This window comes from Galendromus occidentalis, unplaced genomic scaffold, assembly GCF_000255335.2.
Source record: "Galendromus occidentalis unplaced genomic scaffold, Mocc_1.1 scf7180000077141, whole genome shotgun sequence".
Classification (NCBI taxonomy): Eukaryota; Metazoa; Arthropoda; class Arachnida; order Mesostigmata; family Phytoseiidae; genus Galendromus; species Galendromus occidentalis.
In genome coordinates, this window is record NW_003805129.1 from 1 (window position 1) to 17,356 (window position 17,356).

The window sequence follows — 17,356 nt, forward strand, 5'->3', positions numbered from 1 at the left end:
GCTCAGGGCCTCCGCGACAAAATCCGTGAATTTTCGCGGCAGCCGCGACCGCGACCGAAGTCGCGGGTTTCCGTCGCGGTATTCAGGATCTCAAAATAATTCTGATCTGCCTCGTCTTAATTTGTCTCCCTCCGCCCCTATCCTCATATCTTCGAACCATTTCGCTGAACGGTTAAATGGTTCCTAATGAAGACGCGCTCATCCATTTTTCGATTGATGGGTAGTGACCACGGCGCCATTTTATTCATCACAACATTCGTTCTCGGGGTTGAGAACAGCGGTCTCGATCGGAGAAGAGACAAATCCGTTCCGATTCCATCAATTCATTCATAAGCATAAGGTTTATCCGTGGCGAGAGGGTGTCTTGTGAGTCCCTGAAGTATGATATTTCGGCAGCAACCGAGCGGGTGGTTCATCACAGATTCATAGTGATTTACCGGCGTTTTGGTATAGAAGATTGTACATCGACAGGTTGTCATCTTTGATGGATCGACGATCGTCGGAGTACATCTGAATACTGACTAAAAGATCTTTCGGCGGCCACACTATCGACTGGGACACTTAAGCAAGTGAGAGCTATCTTCGAAAGCGTCGGGAACCGAGAAGATGTTCTGCTCCAAAACTCGAGCGGCTGATAAGATGTATCGAGCTCGTCCAACGCTGCCAGATAAGCTGAAAATTCTGTTCGAGCCACCGCGTCTGTTTCAAACAGGGGCACATTTTCGAATACAAAGCTGTCCGGCATTCGGAGGGTTTTAGCTCTCGAAGGATCGAACACCCTGCAAGCTCGAAAGAAAAAGGCTGCCGGCTGACAGAATCTTTCAGCGCTGTCTGCGCAAATGTAGCTCTGCAATTTCCGCGATGACTTCCTCAAAGCAGTGGCCGTACAGGCGAGATTCTCCGTGTCCGTGTAGCTTGCGTCGAACCACTCGATTAGCTGAGTGAGGTCATCGATGACGAGATGCGCCTTTATGTCGGTTCCCTCATACTTCTTCAGTATGGCCATGAGATGGGGCGCGTATATCCTCAGTTGATCGAGTTGTTGCCGAACGTCGACGCTGCCACACAGGATGATTATTTCGGACGTATTTGAGCTTGCACTACTCCCGAGCTCCCGCGAAAAAAATTCTGAGTAGTCCTCCAAATGATCTGCATGATACAGTACGGCACCGAACCAAGTGTTCCATCTCGTCAGCACTGGTGCAGGTGGAAGCTTTTGCGGTGCGCCTTTCTCGCGGAGAAATTGCTTGAACCGTGCCTTGCGCGCGGGGGATGCTGTGAAAGCTTTCTTGATGGCGCTGACGAGTCTGTTCGTCTCCTGGAAAGACGACACCCACACTTCGCAAATCAGATTCAAAATGTGAGCAGTGCATGTGACATGCACGCAATTCAGGAGCACGGGTCGCAATGAACAATTCCAGGCCTTGTGCATATACGCCGCATTGTCAGTCACGAAGGCGCTGATTTTCAGGGTGGGTATTTCATACTTGAACAGAACGCGCAGGATGGCTTCGCTGACTGTCTTGTAGTTGGTTTTTTCGAGAACTACACACTCTAGCAGGAGAGCGTCGAGTTTGTCACCCTGTTTCTCACATGACGGAACGGCCAGCACATTCAGAATGTAGCGATCCTCGGCATCGGTCGTTTCATCGCAGACGATCGCGAGGGCTCCCCGATTCGCCAAGCACCGTTTCAGAGCTATGAAATGAGCCTCAAAAGCTTTCGGCAGAAAGAAACGCCTGAGATGGCTTGCCGTGGGAATAGTCTCAGAATTGAAATTGGCTTGCAGGAAGCTCCTCAGGTTTCGATTGTCGAGTGCGTGTAAAGGGATATTCGCTCCGGCAAACGCGTCGACGAGTCCGGTCAGGAAAACTTGCCTTTCGCTCGTCCCACCCGTAGAAACATCCAGATTTTCCAAACTAGCTCTCTTCGCACTGGCGAACACTTGCTGTTCTTTTCTCCGCTTATGAGTATTGCTATTGAGATGTTTCAAGCAGGTGTGCTTACGAGTGAAATCCACCGTCACATTGCAAACACTGCACAGTAAGCGGCCCGTATCTACGCGGAACGTGCCGTCTTCAAATTGCTTCGATCGATCCTCAGGCCTTATTCGCGTTGCTAGTTTTTGAAATTTTTCTTGATTGCGTAGGTGTCCTCCATGACTGCAGCGAGCTTTTTGTGACTTCTAGAGACATTGACGGCTGAGACGGGATACTATTTGCTATTTCTCGACAAAAGCACTTCGGCCTCTTCTCCGTTTTGATGAATGACCAATGACCAATGACCACGATGATTCGATGAAATTCGAGCGACGAAGTCGCGGTTTTTTCGAATCATTCCTTCATTTCCCAGAGGGGATCGATTCGGAAGATGAAATGATTGTATGAGCTAAAAAATAGTTCGAGAGAGCGCGATGAACATAATTGCCGTGAAATTCCGCGACGATGTCCGCAAATAATTCACGGCCGCGAAAAAGTCGCGGCGTTCTCTCTGAGAGTACCGCGACCCGATGCCGCGGCTTTTGGCACGGGGTTTTCACGGAATCACCGCTACAAATACCCAGCCCTATCGATAACGAATTGTTTAGACTGCTGATGAGCTTCGTGGTTGGATCCGTCTCACGAGAAGTAGCAAGTCTATCCCATGGCTCAATCGTTCCTGAATGATCCTGCTTGACCTTGATGCGGCCACACGGACTTAAACATCACCCCCCTCCGATCGGGTTGCATCGATCCTTCCGAAAAATCTCTCCACTCCCCCCCAGAGAGGACCGCTCTGCCCAGAACAATTCTTTGCGTTCTATTCCGTCATTACCGTTGTGGTGTCCACCACCGAAAGAAGTACGACCGACTAGGTACGTACGTCGGCGTCGCAGAGAGGAAGAGTTCATTCTACTACGTTGTCTCCGCCTATTGATTATGCCACGCGTGAGGACGCTGGCCGCCGCACGCTTTCCGCCAGGGTTTCTGTCAGCTCGGTACCCATCGAAGTAGCCGGCTCACTCTGCCTGAGCAATTCCTTGTAGCCACGACCTTTCCGGAGCCAGCAGATCGAGGTGGACGCGCTTCAGCCCGTTCACAGTCACGCAGTCTTCCTCGGCCTCCCGATGATCGACTCCGAAAGTCTTCGGTACTGTCTCGATAACCTGGGAAGCTCCGCCGCACCGACGGAAGAGAGCTGTTTCCAAACCCTCCAGCCTAACATAGACATACTCACAAGCACAAGGAATGTGTCAGAAGTCTTCCATCGCTTTTCGATCCAAATCATGCTCATTGTGCTCGTCTAAGTGCGGAATGAAAAAGTATAGTGCGGTTCCCCTGCAGGCCCCACTTCAGTTTTTACAGAATACCGATAATCCCGGTTTTTGGCCGAAAAACCGTCCTTTTTCCTAATATGTCGGTGTCTTAACGCTTCCTGAGCCCCAAAATCATGACTCTTGTTGCATCGGAATGTTCTTTTCGCGATCGCGCCCCGAATTTCTCCCGGCGAACAATAATTCATTCGTTCGACCCTTAGGGCCACTTAAACACCAGCATATCCCAGCCGCCCCGGCGTATTTTGGGTGCTCCCGTCAGATTTCTACGGGATACGTTGAGGAATGGTCAATTCTTTGGGAATCACTCGAGAATAAGTTCCTTGTCAACTAGAGTGCTCAATATTCGCAGAAAGAGACAACTTGTCATCGGCGCCAGCAATGTCGACGTGAACAGTCTCGACCCTTACGGATCGTGGGAGCATGCAAAAATGACATACTTTCGGCCGAAAACCGTGATTTTCGATGTGCTGTAAAAACTGAACGAGGGCCTAAGCAGGGGAACCGCACTACACTTTTTCATTCCGCACTCAGTCGAGCACAATAAGCATGATTTGGATCGAAAAGCGATGGGACACTTCTGACACATTCCTTGTCAGCCCCTCTTTAGGAGATCCGGAACCCATCAATCGGCCGGAGGCGTGACTGTGTAACTGTCAGTTGTCAACGCGGGCGTGTGGGTTTAAAAAGTTTCAGCCTGTCCCGAAGTTCCTTGATTAGGTATTTCCAGCGGAATCTAGAAGGCCCTGGAATCGGCGGAATCTCCCGGGAGACGTGACACCCTGCACCGTTTCGGCAGCGGAGCAACCCGACCAATCTTTCGGGTATGTGTGGATTCCCAGCATTGTCCATGGGAGCTGCCGTACCCGAGACGTTGACCGGAATTCCGCCGTCGACCCGGCTCTGGGCTGTCTTCGAGAACTGGAGACGTTCGATCATCAACTCCATTTCGAAGGCGCAAAAGGGAGAGCCATAGGATGGTTCGGATTTTCGGAGTGACCCAGCTAGCTCATGACTCATGAGGGAAATATTTTACAGGATCCCCAGTAAGTTCACATTTAAGGTGTCGCTAGATCAGAGGAGATACGGTAATATCCTAGGGGGTAGGTGGAGACAGAATGATGATCTTGATCGCCCCAGGACGGGTCGGATATCTTCCAAATAGTTCGAAATGGCTCGATATCCGATGCACGATGATTCAACACGCACTCTATGATGGACGGGAAAGCGAACCCAAGTCCTGACCGGACTCAGGCCGAATTGTGGAAGGCCCGAATTGTTGGAGCCTATTTCCGTGTGAGCCAAAACCCAGAAACAAGGGGGCGGTTTGACTCATACAAGAAGACGATTGAGGCACGTCTCGCAGTCTACATTTGCTTCAGCCTCCAGTTCAAATCGAGTCATCGCTCCTCATGGACCAGGCCTAGGAAACGCAGCCTCCGGCCTCGCTCCCCGTAGAGGGCTTGAACGGAAGCGATGGCGCAATGTGACAGACTTTAGAGAGTCGGAGAATGGGAGCAGGGGAGGGGGGAATCAGGTCGAAATTGGTTTTCTGGAACCGACTTGTTCGAGATCGTGATCGTGAATGAAAGATAGCAGAGAGCAGCTTCCTGTGAAAGATAGAATTCTCGATAGTAGATTGAAGAGGCTTCAATCTCCTGAAAAACCTCACGCCGCGCGTCATGTCAGGATCTCTCAGCGGCTGCAGCGAGAGCGCTGACATGCGCGACCCGCGACCCGGATGGGACTTCGTTGTCGATGGCGCTTCACGAGCAGGGTGCGCATGTAGACAAAGTAGTTGCGTGTATTCGGAGCGATTCGTGAAAAAATTCGAGGCTTTCTGGAATCATTGTACTGCACCGAAGAATGCGGGGATGACTCGCTCCGGAGTCAGTGTTTTTCCGATCTTGTTTCCGTGGAAGCCTTGGGCGTCCGTGAGGCTCCTTTGAGCCATGAGCTATGAGTCTACCCAATTTTTTCTTATTTCTTCCGAACTGAGCTTTATTCTTGTGTTCCGATCCGGTGCACCTCCATCGATGGGAATCGATGTTTCGCTGTGCTAGAAGGACAGTTGTGCATTTAGGAATAGCTCAGGAAATGGTGCTGTGGGGTTCCGCGTAACCCCCGCGGACCAGCCGAAGGCTTGTGGGAGTTAAAAAGCTCGGGAAGCACTGAACTCCAGGGGAGCGGATCAAGACCTAGTCGATAAGCCCCGCCCAACATGCGTTCGTATAAAATGAGTGCTGATGAGGGTTCAGGTGAGCACCGTAGCCCGTAGCGACAGCTCGCCTCGTCTACGCGCGGCCTACTCAATAGACAAGGACAACGAAGTCGAATAAACTATACGATACCACTTGGAACTTTGACGTACTCGATTGTATATTGTATTCCTTTCAAACGCTTGAACACTTCACCGTTACGCGGAATTATAGCTTCATTGAATGCCGGTACAACAAGGGGCCCGTACGACGGAGGGCTGGCATAAGAAACGGCTCGAGCGAGACATATTTCTCGAGAAGAGAACACTAAAAAAGTCAGCAAGTTCGGACAAGTGATCGCACAAGCAAGAGAAAGCTGCTCCACGATTGAAACAGTAACCCCGAACTTCGGGGAGAATTGATGCATGAATTCAAATTCTGCTAAGGGAACCTTGTCCAGTGGACCGACAACCGCTATCCGATCCAGGATTGCTCTGAAGAATTGATCGAGATTTTTCTGTCGAGAAAAAGTTCACTTATTGATTGTAAGGAAATACAATTCGGCTCCTGGAATCTTGATTAATCCGGAGCGACCCGAAACCGCATGATTCCAGCTCCATGAAAGCCTGGCTGCTATCAATGCTCCTATGATGTCATGAGTAGAGCTCGGAACTTCAGGCATTGTGCCTTAAATGCCGATACCTGTTTTTTTCGGCTTTTTTTGATGCAAAATGCCTGTTTCCTTCGTTTTGTGCCTAGAGTACCTTTTCGAGCTTCTGAGGGGGCGAATTCCGAGGATTTCGGGGGAAACTGAGGGTTTCTTATTGAGAATGGTGATAAGATGAGGTCGGCGAACCTAGTTTCCAGGAGCAAATCTTGCTTTCGACAAGTTCCGAAGCTCCACCAGAGCGCGCAAAGAAAATCGTCGTTTCAAAATGCTCGTATCAGATTGGCGTCGATTTCCCACCGATGGGAATCCATGTTACCACATGAAATTCTCACAATACGACACTGATGGACGCTTTGATGCGTTTGTTTCCCTGCCTATAACGCCTATTTTGCCTAGTTTCGGTGCCTTTTTCGAGGGTTTTCAGTGCCTTTCTGCCTGCCTTTTCTGAGATTTTTCAGTGCCGAAACCTCCGAGCTCTAGTCATGAGTCATGATCCTGGATCATTGCGTTCTTCCGGAAATCTTCATTTCCGATGCAAATTATACCCCGAGCCGGGGAGAGCTATCGAGCTTTGTCAACAAAGCGCTCATATCGATGAATGACCCAATAATTTCAGAGGACGATTTATATTTGTTAAAACGGATTCGTTTCCATAGCGTACATGATTGACTTTATTTTTCCGAATTGATACCACCGCATATCGGCGTTACAGTTGGCCTCACCTTATCGTAAATATTTTGATTTAGTGTCATCATCATAGCTCGAATAGGGAGAATGGTTCCGGGATATTCTCGCGATCCAGAGGTGAGTTTGGGAAGAGAAATGTACAGAACTTGACTATTCTCGGGATACGTTCCATCGAATCTTGATACCTGAGTCCGTTGGCAACGTAATATGGAGATGTGAATGTACAAGAATGGAGCATAAAGTGCCTTCATATGCTCCTCCAAGCAGTTTTCACACAACGAGAACGCAGGGCCTCCAACTCGGGGGAGAGAGCAGCTGATGCAGCGATTCCTGGAGGAAGAAGAACTTCTCTACCCCAGCTCTGGTTCCTGATCAATCATTTGTCAATCAGATCGCTCCAGACAACTAGTCCGTTATCACCCGAGATCGAGCTTGTGCCGAAAACGCAGCTTAGAAGTACAACTTTTTGTAGGGTGATTTGCCCCGCACCGCTACTCGACAGCGCGGGCACTTCTTGGAGATCTTCAGCGATGCATCCGCACAGGGCTTGCAGAAGAAATGGCTGCAGCTCGTCATGACTATTAGATCAACATTGTTGGCCTGAAGCTGCAAGGAATTCCACACTCGTGAACAGGGGACTTGATGCCGCGCCGGCTCGTGGGGGAACAAGATCATCACCGAAGGATCTCGAACTTGCTCTCTCGAGATACGCCAAGAGGAAACGCCATCTCACCTCTGGGACTGTGTCTAGGCACACTGAACACGACGGAATGTTCAGGGGAGGGTCCACAGGAGCTTTGTTCTTGCTCCGCTTTCCTGGTATGTGTACGCTCGGGAGATCGCTGTCCGAATCATCGGCCGCTGCTTGATAGGGAAAATCGAGAGTCGAGTATTCAGAAATAACGGCCAGCCGAGCTCATTAGCTACATCTTCATCTCAACGGGAGAGAAAATCATAATCATCATCGTCATTCCTTGGATGATGGCTGGTACCTTCCTCCTGACCACTCAATACGCCATAAGCTCCGGTGGGTGCTTGGAGCCGGCGATGATTAGATCAATCAGCTCGAGCTCGAGGCGCGGAATTCGATAAACCTAACCAAATCTCACCAAGGTCAACATGAGCTGCTGCTTGTTTCTGTACTTGGCGACGACTCGGCGGAACTGGCGTCGACCGGGATTCGTACAACACTTCAAGTCGGTGAGAATCTCCGGCAGATCCCGCCGGAGCACCTTGCGAGGGAGGGTCCGAGTCCGGGGTCTGCGAAAAGGTCACCGGACATCAGTCGCGAAGACTGAGATACGGTACGAAGCTCAAGAGAAAAAGCGACTGAAGATCCCCACGCTCTCGTCTCGAACACGACTGACGCTACTCACTGTGAGGTCGATATACATTGATTTCCTTTTCCGCGTCGGTCTCTGAGGGGTCACATCGATCGTCAAGTCCACGATCTCCGGCGACTTTTTTTCTGACATATTTCTGTTCCTGAGGACGGAGAAGATCCAATTAGTCAACGTGCTTATTAGTTGTAGTGTGGGTTCACTATCCGACAAGGCCCTCGGTCCTACAGATAAGAAAATTCGACATGGGGTGCATCGTCATTGTAAGAGGTCATCCCCGAACGTGGCCGCGACGATTTCTCACAAGATCAACGAAACATGAGAGGGAACGGACTAAAAACTGTCACATCCGATGCGGAGCGAACATCTCGGAACTCGCGCGGTCGAATGACATGTTTTCGGAAGCAGATTCATAGCCCATGCTCGGGGTCGGCACCTCGGGATGCTCGAGATCTTGCTCGTTATCGATCCGTTCCGGAATTCCTTCGAGAACCTCCAGCCAGAAATTTCTTCATCTTCGTTCCCGAGCAAAATCCGTTACGGAGCTCAGGTAGGCAGCACCCCCTTTCGCTTTGTACGGAAGTGATATTGAGAGATTCCGAGGATCGAGACCCCGTATCGCTCCACTATCAATGCGCCCAGAGGTGGCAATTGATGGCCGATTAATATTATCCGAGACATTATTAAATCATGAGACCGCTCAGCTTATACTGACGGAGGGCTGAACACGCCTTGAACAGTTCTGATAAGGATATAATCTTCCGAGGTCTACTCGTCTTCCTAGCAGAGAAAGGCAGATTCATGTCATGCCGCTTTCGGGGGATACAAACTTTTTCCTGCGTGTTGACTTGCTGGACGTTATCCTCACTATGTCAACTCAAGCTTTCTCAGCTCGTGTTCAAATAACTTCGTCGTTCACAACGAACGGAGTCTTCTCGACACGGCCGAGTGCGGGGACTGGAGCAATGGATCCTGTTCGTGAATCTTGTCTATGATTCACCCAGTGGATATCTACTACCGATTTTCAGAGCACACGGAATTGACTGGCTGAGAGAACTTGATTCGTCGTCCGTGTCTGAACGACGACACTGTTTTCTTCTCTCATCCCCTCTCCTTCTCTCACTGTCTTCTTACAGTTGTTTTGAAACGCGTCGTCGTCGGCATGATTTTGTTGTTGATCTACCCGCCGCCGCCGCGGAGAGGCTTAACGGTCGGAACGCGATGAACAGGGTTCGAATCACATTCATTCGCGAGTTCGAGCAGAGTCTTCAATGAGGGTCGTGTCGATTTTCTAGAAAGCCTTCAATCGATTAGGATGGGATATCCAACTCCAAGAAATAGGCAGAATCGTCCCGGGGAGCGATCTAGCGAGAAAAGTCCATGCAGGACGAGCGCGGGGGTAGAGCTTCTACATTCGGTACCGCTCGACTTCTCCGCGCTTTAAAGCCATGTTTACATCTCGTTTTCGAGGTAGCTTTAAACCGTATTTTGGGTATTTCGACCCACGATAGGCATTTTTCTCCAACTTCATCAACGCAGTGCCCATCAGGTTAGTTCCGCAGAATTCTACACGCTTTAAGACCACCTCGGGCGACCGGAAACGAGTCCGAAGGCCTCGTTTTGAAACAGAAACGCATCCATCAGGCGAGTTATCGCCATGCGAGCTCTTCCGCCATCCATCGAGCAAATAAATGCATTTTCTCCGTTGTATGTTTTGCATATGAGAGGAGTCCGTCCGGGCCAAGACCGAATTTTTCGCTCCGTTTCGAGGTGCGGTCTTCAGCTGTCACGTCCGAATACTTAACCCCAAGCGGGGATCAAGGATCGCGTGCTATGTACTCCTGATCTTCTAACTTAGGCCTAACCCAGTGAGCAACGGATAAGAGTCGATTCGATGTGAGGAAATTTTCCGGCTCTCCACCCGGTCCCGCAGAATTCCATTCCACTTCCCGGGACTTGACTGTACTCCATCCATCCCCAGAGAGAAGGTCGATCCTGAAAACTTCCCCAAGTCGTACGACGAATGTCAAACTCCGTGGCAGGGTAGAAAGCGGGTGAGATTCGTCTGCTCGAAAATTTCATCCCGCGTCTTCTTGATCGTTCCTTCGATTTTGTGACCGGCCGAAATGAGAATCGCCGTCGCCGGTTGTGGTCATGGGGAGCTAGAGAAGATGTATGCGGCCCTCGGACGGCTTGAGGCTGTAGGAAACTTCAAATTGGATCTTCTGTTGATTTGCGGAGACTTCCAAGCCAACCGGAACAGCAGTGACTTACTCGGCATGGCCTGTCCGCCGAAATATCGTCAGATGTGCGATTTCCACAAATACTATAGTGGTCATCTAGTGGCACCGGTTCTCACTTTGGTCATTGGAGGCAATCATGAAGCCAGTTCCTACTTCGACGAACTCCGTTACGGGGGCTGGCTCGCGCCTAATATCTACTACCTTGGTACAGCAGGATGTTATCGTATCGGAGACCTCCGGGTGGCTGGCATCTCGGGCATTTACAAAAGCATAGATTACATGAAAGGTCGATACGAGACAGTTCCTTATGACACGGCTGCCTTGCACTCTGTCTATCACATCCGCGCGCTGGATGTTCTGAGACTTTGCGGCTTGAGGAAAGTCGACGTTATGATGTCGCACGATTGGCCGACAGGAATAACTGCGTATGGAAACGAGCAGTGGCTGCGTCGAAAGAAACCTTTCTTCAACGAAGACCTGGATTCGGGGAGATTGGGTTCTCCACCGACGAGGAAAATACTCGACACCGTTAAACCTCGGTACTTCTTCTCCGCGCATTTACATGTCCGCTTCACCGCCCTCGTTCCCCATACCGACGGTTCATCCACCAGATTTCTCGCCCTGGACAAATGCCTCCCGAATCGGGATTTCCTTCAAGTTATCGAGCTACCGGGTGAGAGTGGACCTCTCCGCTACGATGCGGAATGGCTCTGCATACTGAAGAAAACATTGCGCTTCGAGAGTACTTCTCGTTCGACCTGCTACGATCTCCCGAATGGCGACGACACCTTCGTCGGTCAGGACGAGGTGTCTGACCTGCTTGAAGAGTGGCAATCCGATCTCATCGTACCTGAAAATTTCGAGCAAACAGCTCCGCCACATGACCCGAACTCACCCGACGCGCCCCTGCGGGCATACGACAACCCACAGACAGAAATATTCTTGAAGAAGCTTAGAGGGCAAGAAGCGCATCTTGAGAATTCGGAGTTGCGGGGGCTAGAAGCTTTTGTGGGGAAGAGCTCTAGGGGCTCGCCTGGACTGACCATAGATGGCGATGATGATTCGCAGGAGGGGACCGAGAGCTCGAATATTGTCTCCACAACATTGACGAGTCAAACTCCGAGCGGGAAGACGATCAAACGGAGGAACGCGAATGTGTATAGCAACGAGTGAATCTCGCGACTTCTTATTGCCTGTGGATCTCGGATCAAATGCGAAGAATGGAAATATGTATCTGTTGTCATTAAAGCTCGAATATTAAACCAGTCGGTGTCTGGATTTCGATCTCTTCCCTTCCTTGACTTGTATCCGCTCCTGTGCACCTCAAGAGCCCGTCTCAATTAGGAACTGGAACCACCGTGGAATAGGTCGCCTAACTCTCGTGGCTCGGGATTCGCACCCAGCTCCATCTAGAAATCTAGAGGCTTCGCGTAGTCTTTCATGTGCTCTTTTTGGAGTTACCTTCCTCATCCAGAACTTTCTAGAATATTCGGAGAGGCTGAAGGACGCAAAATAATTTGTTTCTATGCACGTGGTTCATGCCTAAGCTGTATATTTAGGTCTGCTTTGCCTGCTACGAATTTCCACCTCTCCCTGAATGCGGCCTCTTGTCTGATTCCTGGTATATTCTGAACGCAGTCAATTCTTCCAGTGCCCCGTCGCTAGGAGAGGGTCTCCGGCACGTAAGCGATCATGGCAAATAACATGCAGCCGGGCGGAAGTGGACTCCGGCAAGTTGTGAACTTCGTCGAAGAAGCCTACGTTGACGACGGGACCTACAGCGAATACACTGATATGAGTTGTGAATACGCGCCAGCTTCGGGAACCGTCATACAGACATTATCGCCTGTAAAGAGTAAGAGTCCATACCCTAGCATCTCTTACGGAATCGAAGGTTTCCGGGACGGAGGCAGGGGGAGAGGCCCGCAAACGAAAATAGTCTCAAAAGATTCAGGTTCGCATTCCTCGATCATTCCAGTTGCTCAGGGGACCACGAGGCCGCTGATACTCCGCGTTGTGAAGGAGGTTTCCGGAGCCGGCGAGAAGGAAGAGACACAGGAAGTAGTGCTGAAGCGTAAGCGATCTTTTTCTCCAAGTCGCATCCTGTATCAGCATCCTGGATAGTTCCCCAATCGAAATGGCTCACAACAAATCATGTGGAAAATTCATTATTCGACAGCCGTCAGCCAAGGTTTCGAGGGCACTTGCAGCCCGGAAAACGACGAGGAAGAAGTCGAAGAAGGTCTCAATGAGGAGGACGCCCGAAAAGAGGCGTCGAAAATCTCACAAGAACTTCTTAGCGGTCTTGTAGTTTACTATGTCAGACCGAATAGGGTACAGGAGAGCACGGAAGAGGAGAGCGAAGTGGTAATCGGTGAGTTCATTGGATGCAGATCTCCCGTGAGGTGATCCTCAACCCGCTCAATCACTTTCAGAGCTTGAGTCGTCTCAGGATGTCAAGGATATCATGAGAGCAAATGTAGATTTGGTGCATTTGGAACCTCATCCTCATTTCCAGGCGGGGAAAGCATTGAGCCTGAACCGGTCTCAACCGCCGTCGGTGCCGAGATCACCGAAGAAGACAATGGGACCGACGAGAAAAAGACAAAATATGTATGCCATATATGCAAATTGCAATTCGACGCAGGTGAGTCATCGTTTCCTGTAAGTGATCTCTCGACCCGAGGGATAGTTCCTCGATCGTCTAAGCCAAAGCGTCTTCGTGTCGCGGCGCACCAAAAATGTCTGAAACTCCCCTCAGGAACGGAGCACCGGTACCACATGCGAACTTTCCACAATGCAACGGCAGCGAGACCGTGCCCTACCTGCTCGAAGCCGTTCTACAATACGACGGATTTGAGGAACCACGTCATGGCTCACAGGGGCGTCAAGCCCTATAGATGTCACGTGAGTTGAGATTATTTAGGTTGAGTGCTCCCCGCGATCGATACTCATTTTCGGAGCCGGCATCCGTGCCCTGCCTCCAACGGATCAGATTCTGAAAGGATTGATTACAATGTATCGGTATGATGGTGGACCACTCGCTCAACATTTCAGATCTGCGGGCACGCATTCACTGTCAAATCAAATCTGACAAACCACATGCTCAGACATGGACCTTTGGATTTTGAATGTCAGGTGTGCGGGAAGCGATTGGCGCAACCTGCGAGCTTGAGGAAACACCTACGGTCACACGGTGGCAATAAACCGTTCCCTGTGAGTTCCAGTTGTCGATGAGCCCCTCATCTGGCGATAGATTTCTATCGGCTTTCGACCTCTGCGGGAATGTATTAAATTTTCCATCGTTCCTCCACAGTGCAATCTATGCGGGAAGCGTTTCCTTCAGAAAGGAGATCTCACGCGACATCAATTGGTGCACAACGGCCAACGCGACTTCCAATGTGACCTCTGCGAGAAGCAGTTTTCATTGAAAGCTAATCTTCAAACTCACAGGCGGAAAATTCATGGACACGACACACAATGAGGACGCTATCTCTGAGGAGAATTGTAGAAAAACTGTACACAGCGGATTGATTTAGCCATTCTAAACTCATTAAGTAGAACTAAGCAATAAAAAGTTGATCGAATAAGCAGGCCTCTCTCACATTGAGTTAGGATGAGGAATATTTATCGAGCGAGGATGGGGGAGAAGGGGGTGGGAACTTACCACGACAGCAGGCCGCAAGCTCAGCCTCGCAAGGGCAAACTATCAGTGATTTGTAAGAAATGATGATGGAGGGATTCCTCAAGAGCTGATTCCTAAAGATCGAAGTCGAAACTTTGGGATTGCTGAGAAAAATTCATTTATTCTGGCGGTGGGGATTCCGGCGCGGACATTTTGTTTTCACTTCTGTCGCCCGTCGAATTCAGGGACTCACGGCTGTCTCTCGAATTTCGCCTAGCTAGTGACTGGAAAATAGCGGATGATCGCGCAGATAGCAGGGAGACCATTCAATCCTGCCATTCAGGTCGGAACCGGTGGTCTTCGAATATCCGCCGCACAGTTTTTCACAGAGGCGAAATAGTCGAAGTTTCTCAACATGTCCATCGGGATGTTCTTGATCTTGTCCAAAAGGACAAAGATAGTCGGGGCCCTCCTCTGGATTTCATAAATTTTCTTGATGAAATTCGTGACGCCGGGATATCCGAGTGACATCGACATGATATCCGCGAATCTGCTCTTGAATTCGAGAAGTCCTTGTATGTCCCTGGAGCTTTCGACCACCATCCGAGCGTTCCCTTCGAGAATCTCCTGCGGCGGGAACAAATGCGCGTATAGGTCCGGTAACCGTGAGAGCGAGGAATTAATGGGCATTCAGGGGGCAGTGATGTCATTCCCTCTCGGGGACACTGACTTGTAGTTCCTCGAGAGATGCGACGACGTCTTTGTTCTCCCGCACTTCTTTTGAGGCTTTCAGGAGGCCCTTTACAGCCGTGATCAACAAATCTCTTTCCTTCGACACAACACACTCCGAATATTTGATGCCTCTGAAGAATCGCTCTAATCTCTGCTCCACAACTGTTTTCAGATCAGCCTGCACTGATTCTTCCGACCTTGAAGCCACAGAAAGCAGATATCACACAGAGGTAATCTCGCTAGGCAGGTCCTTCATATGAACTTGAGGAAGAACTTACCATTCCAATGAATCTGCAAGATATTCGCGCCCGACCGGCACACAATGAGCTGCACAAATAATACTCCCGATCAAGAAAGCGCGCAGCATCTCGCGAACCATTGGATTCGAGATCTGAGCTCAACATCCAATTCCGCTGGAAATAGCGAAGAAATCCTCGACGAGTTCGGAGCGAGGCGCTGCTGGCCGCTTGGATTGCGAGCGATACCCAGATCCGACGGCAATCAAGAAATGATGGCCTGACTGCCGACACAAATTGAAATTCGGGCCGATCTTGGAGTGCGCTCCAGAGAACCTCGCAGGACTTCGCGAACATATGGTTATACGTGTCGCAACTGTCAAATGTGACGGTGGTTTGTTCAGAATTGATGCGCGAGCAGTCGATGCGCACACACCACGCTTCGAGGTTCTTCGAAGAATCTCCCACCGGCGCGGCGAACCTTCTCTCCATCGAATTTCCGTCTCTTCTGGGAATTTCGAAATACCATGGGTCCCTCCTGCTGGGTCAGCTACCAGCTCGAGCGATAACGAACTCGATACTCGACATGACGAGTATTCCTGAGTGTAGAGAGGAGCTCCTTTCGAAGTCACAAACCGAGGCACACGGTGGATTCCGGAGGTAGATGCTGCGTATAGAATAAAGTTCAACCTCTGCGACGCACTCTAATCCCTCGGTTCCTTCAGGAAATCCCACAGGGAAAGGCTTCCGTGGCGGACAGCAGAATGAAGTTGCGTACCTGGGGCTGTCTTCACGACGACAGTCTCGGTCAGAGCATTCGTTCCGTTTGTGAGGAATCTGGAACAAAGCGCCTCTGTCTGGCTCGAAAATTATGCCGAAGTACTCATCGGATTCTCCAGTATAGCCCCGAACAGCGAAATTCACGTTTCGTGGAGGAATCATTTCTTCCCGGAGAGCTTCTCGCGAACGTGAATTGAGAATCAGAACCAATCCCAAGGACTATCTCGAAGGTTTGGCATTGATTCAAGTCGCGATCCGGTCTTGCTCTATCACTCGGAGCAGAAGAGAGTTCGGAGCCGTGGAGGTCTTGCGATTCGCAGATCGCAGGGTGCCAAGCTTCGAGACCACGAAAAGCAAGCGAACTAAACGCACCGGGGAAAGGATCGAATCGAGTACAGCATGAGCTCGTTGCAAGGAGCCCCAAGAGCTGAAGAACGGTACGACTTTTCCCCGGAAAATGAGGACTGAGAAACTTCACGCGAGATTTCATCTTTCAGAAAACAGAGCAGAAAGTCGAAATCCACCTCCAGTGCATTCTGGATTTCGGGGAGCGACACGAGTTCCAGGCTCCGTTTCTGAATCGCTTTCACTGGGAATCCACCTATCGTTTCTGAGCTAAGTCGCAAATTCGAGACGAAAGAAGAAGTCGAGGACTGAATAATGTACCCTGATCTGAGAATTTCCGCTCTTATCCTGCCGGCCACCAGAATCAAGCAAGCTTAAGCCCCTTCCACGCTCTCTGTTCGGCGCATCCCGATCATTGAGCCCGATAAAAGGGAATGCCAGAAAGTCAAGAATCGTCATATCGATTTGGATTTTATTAAGCCATGGTAACAACGGAACCGTCATCAGAGGCGCGAACACAACCTGATCTTATTGTACATGAGCTCACGAATAGTGTTTTTCATGACTCTTCGACATCAAGCTTTTTTTCCTCCATAAGTATGTAGAACGAGTAATCTCGCGCAATCCATGAGAACTTGTCAAGCAAATGAAAGTCGTATACGGAGAAAAAACTCGACAAGTGGCACAACCGCACTAATCTTGAAACCTATATACAACCGCTTGAGCATTTTTTCATAAGGACTCTGGGTCTAAATGCATTTCTCCCGAGTGAAATATTTCCTTTACAGATAGGGGACACCCCTCGGACGCGACAGCAAGCATCGAATCAAGTTGCGAACCAAATATCGCAGCTTGAACAAAAAATTCGGCACTTGGAGCACTAGAAACGAGGAGGGGTGGAGGAACTTCAATATGAAAGTGATGAAAAAATCCTTCGAAGGGAATCGGCCATGCGAACCAGGGGAGACATTGAATTCACCCTGTTTAGATGCGAATATCGAAGGTTCTTCTGTCATTTTTGTTCTGTGAACACTTGATCGAAGGATCGGTAATTCTGCTTGATCGAGAGAAGCAATTGATCCTTCACAACATTAACAAGTACATTGCAGCTACCTAGCAGAACTACCATGGCACTTCGTGATTACCTACTATGGCTGATATGTACAGATTGTAAAGAGCCGTATTGC

At 50.0% G+C, this 17,356-nt stretch overlaps 5 protein-coding genes across 5 annotated transcripts; 2 read left to right on the forward strand and 3 right to left on the reverse strand.

Annotated features, from left to right (window-relative positions):
* Positions 1-437: 437 nt before the first annotated feature.
* Positions 438-4,261, reverse strand: LOC100908727 (uncharacterized; the record flags this gene model as incomplete). Its single annotated transcript, XM_029110891.1, has 3 exons — positions 4,180-4,261; positions 695-2,118; positions 438-552 (listed from the first exon to the last, which is right to left on the reverse strand). Coding segments are annotated over exons 1-3 (1,621 nt in total), but the record flags the coding sequence as incomplete, so codon positions are not given.
* A 2,569-nt stretch (positions 4,262-6,830) lies between these two features.
* On the reverse strand, positions 6,831-9,073 carry LOC100908160 (E3 ubiquitin-protein ligase RNF4). Its single transcript, XM_018638706.1, has 5 exons — positions 9,039-9,073; positions 8,245-8,353; positions 7,978-8,128; positions 7,602-7,732; positions 6,831-7,474 (listed from the first exon to the last, which is right to left on the reverse strand). Exons 2-5 carry the CDS (start codon positions 8,341-8,343, stop codon positions 7,319-7,321), a joined length of 537 nt encoding a protein of 178 aa, XP_018494222.1. The 5' UTR covers positions 8,344-8,353; positions 9,039-9,073; the 3' UTR covers positions 6,831-7,318.
* A 619-nt stretch (positions 9,074-9,692) lies between these two features.
* LOC100909015 (zinc finger protein 391) lies at positions 9,693-13,935 on the forward strand. Its single transcript, XM_003741281.1, has 8 exons — positions 9,693-9,757; positions 12,103-12,306; positions 12,430-12,525; positions 12,631-12,825; positions 12,970-13,098; positions 13,213-13,358; positions 13,509-13,667; positions 13,768-13,935. The coding sequence occupies exons 2-8, from the start codon at positions 12,144-12,146 to the stop codon at positions 13,933-13,935; spliced, it is 1,056 nt and encodes a 351-aa protein (XP_003741329.1). The 5' UTR covers positions 9,693-9,757; positions 12,103-12,143.
* Positions 10,054-11,624, forward strand: ldbr (lariat debranching enzyme). Its single transcript, XM_003741280.2, has one exon. The coding sequence runs from the start codon at positions 10,335-10,337 to the stop codon at positions 11,622-11,624; it is 1,290 nt and encodes a 429-aa protein (XP_003741328.1). The 5' UTR covers positions 10,054-10,334.
* Positions 13,936-14,236: 301 nt separating the features above from the next.
* On the reverse strand, positions 14,237-15,385 carry LOC100908307 (uncharacterized). The gene is made up of 3 exons (XM_003741277.2): positions 15,087-15,385; positions 14,807-15,005; positions 14,237-14,703 (listed from the first exon to the last, which is right to left on the reverse strand). The coding sequence occupies exons 1-3, from the start codon at positions 15,185-15,187 to the stop codon at positions 14,416-14,418; spliced, it is 588 nt and encodes a 195-aa protein (XP_003741325.1). The 5' UTR covers positions 15,188-15,385; the 3' UTR covers positions 14,237-14,415.
* Positions 15,386-17,356: the final 1,971 nt, after the last annotated feature.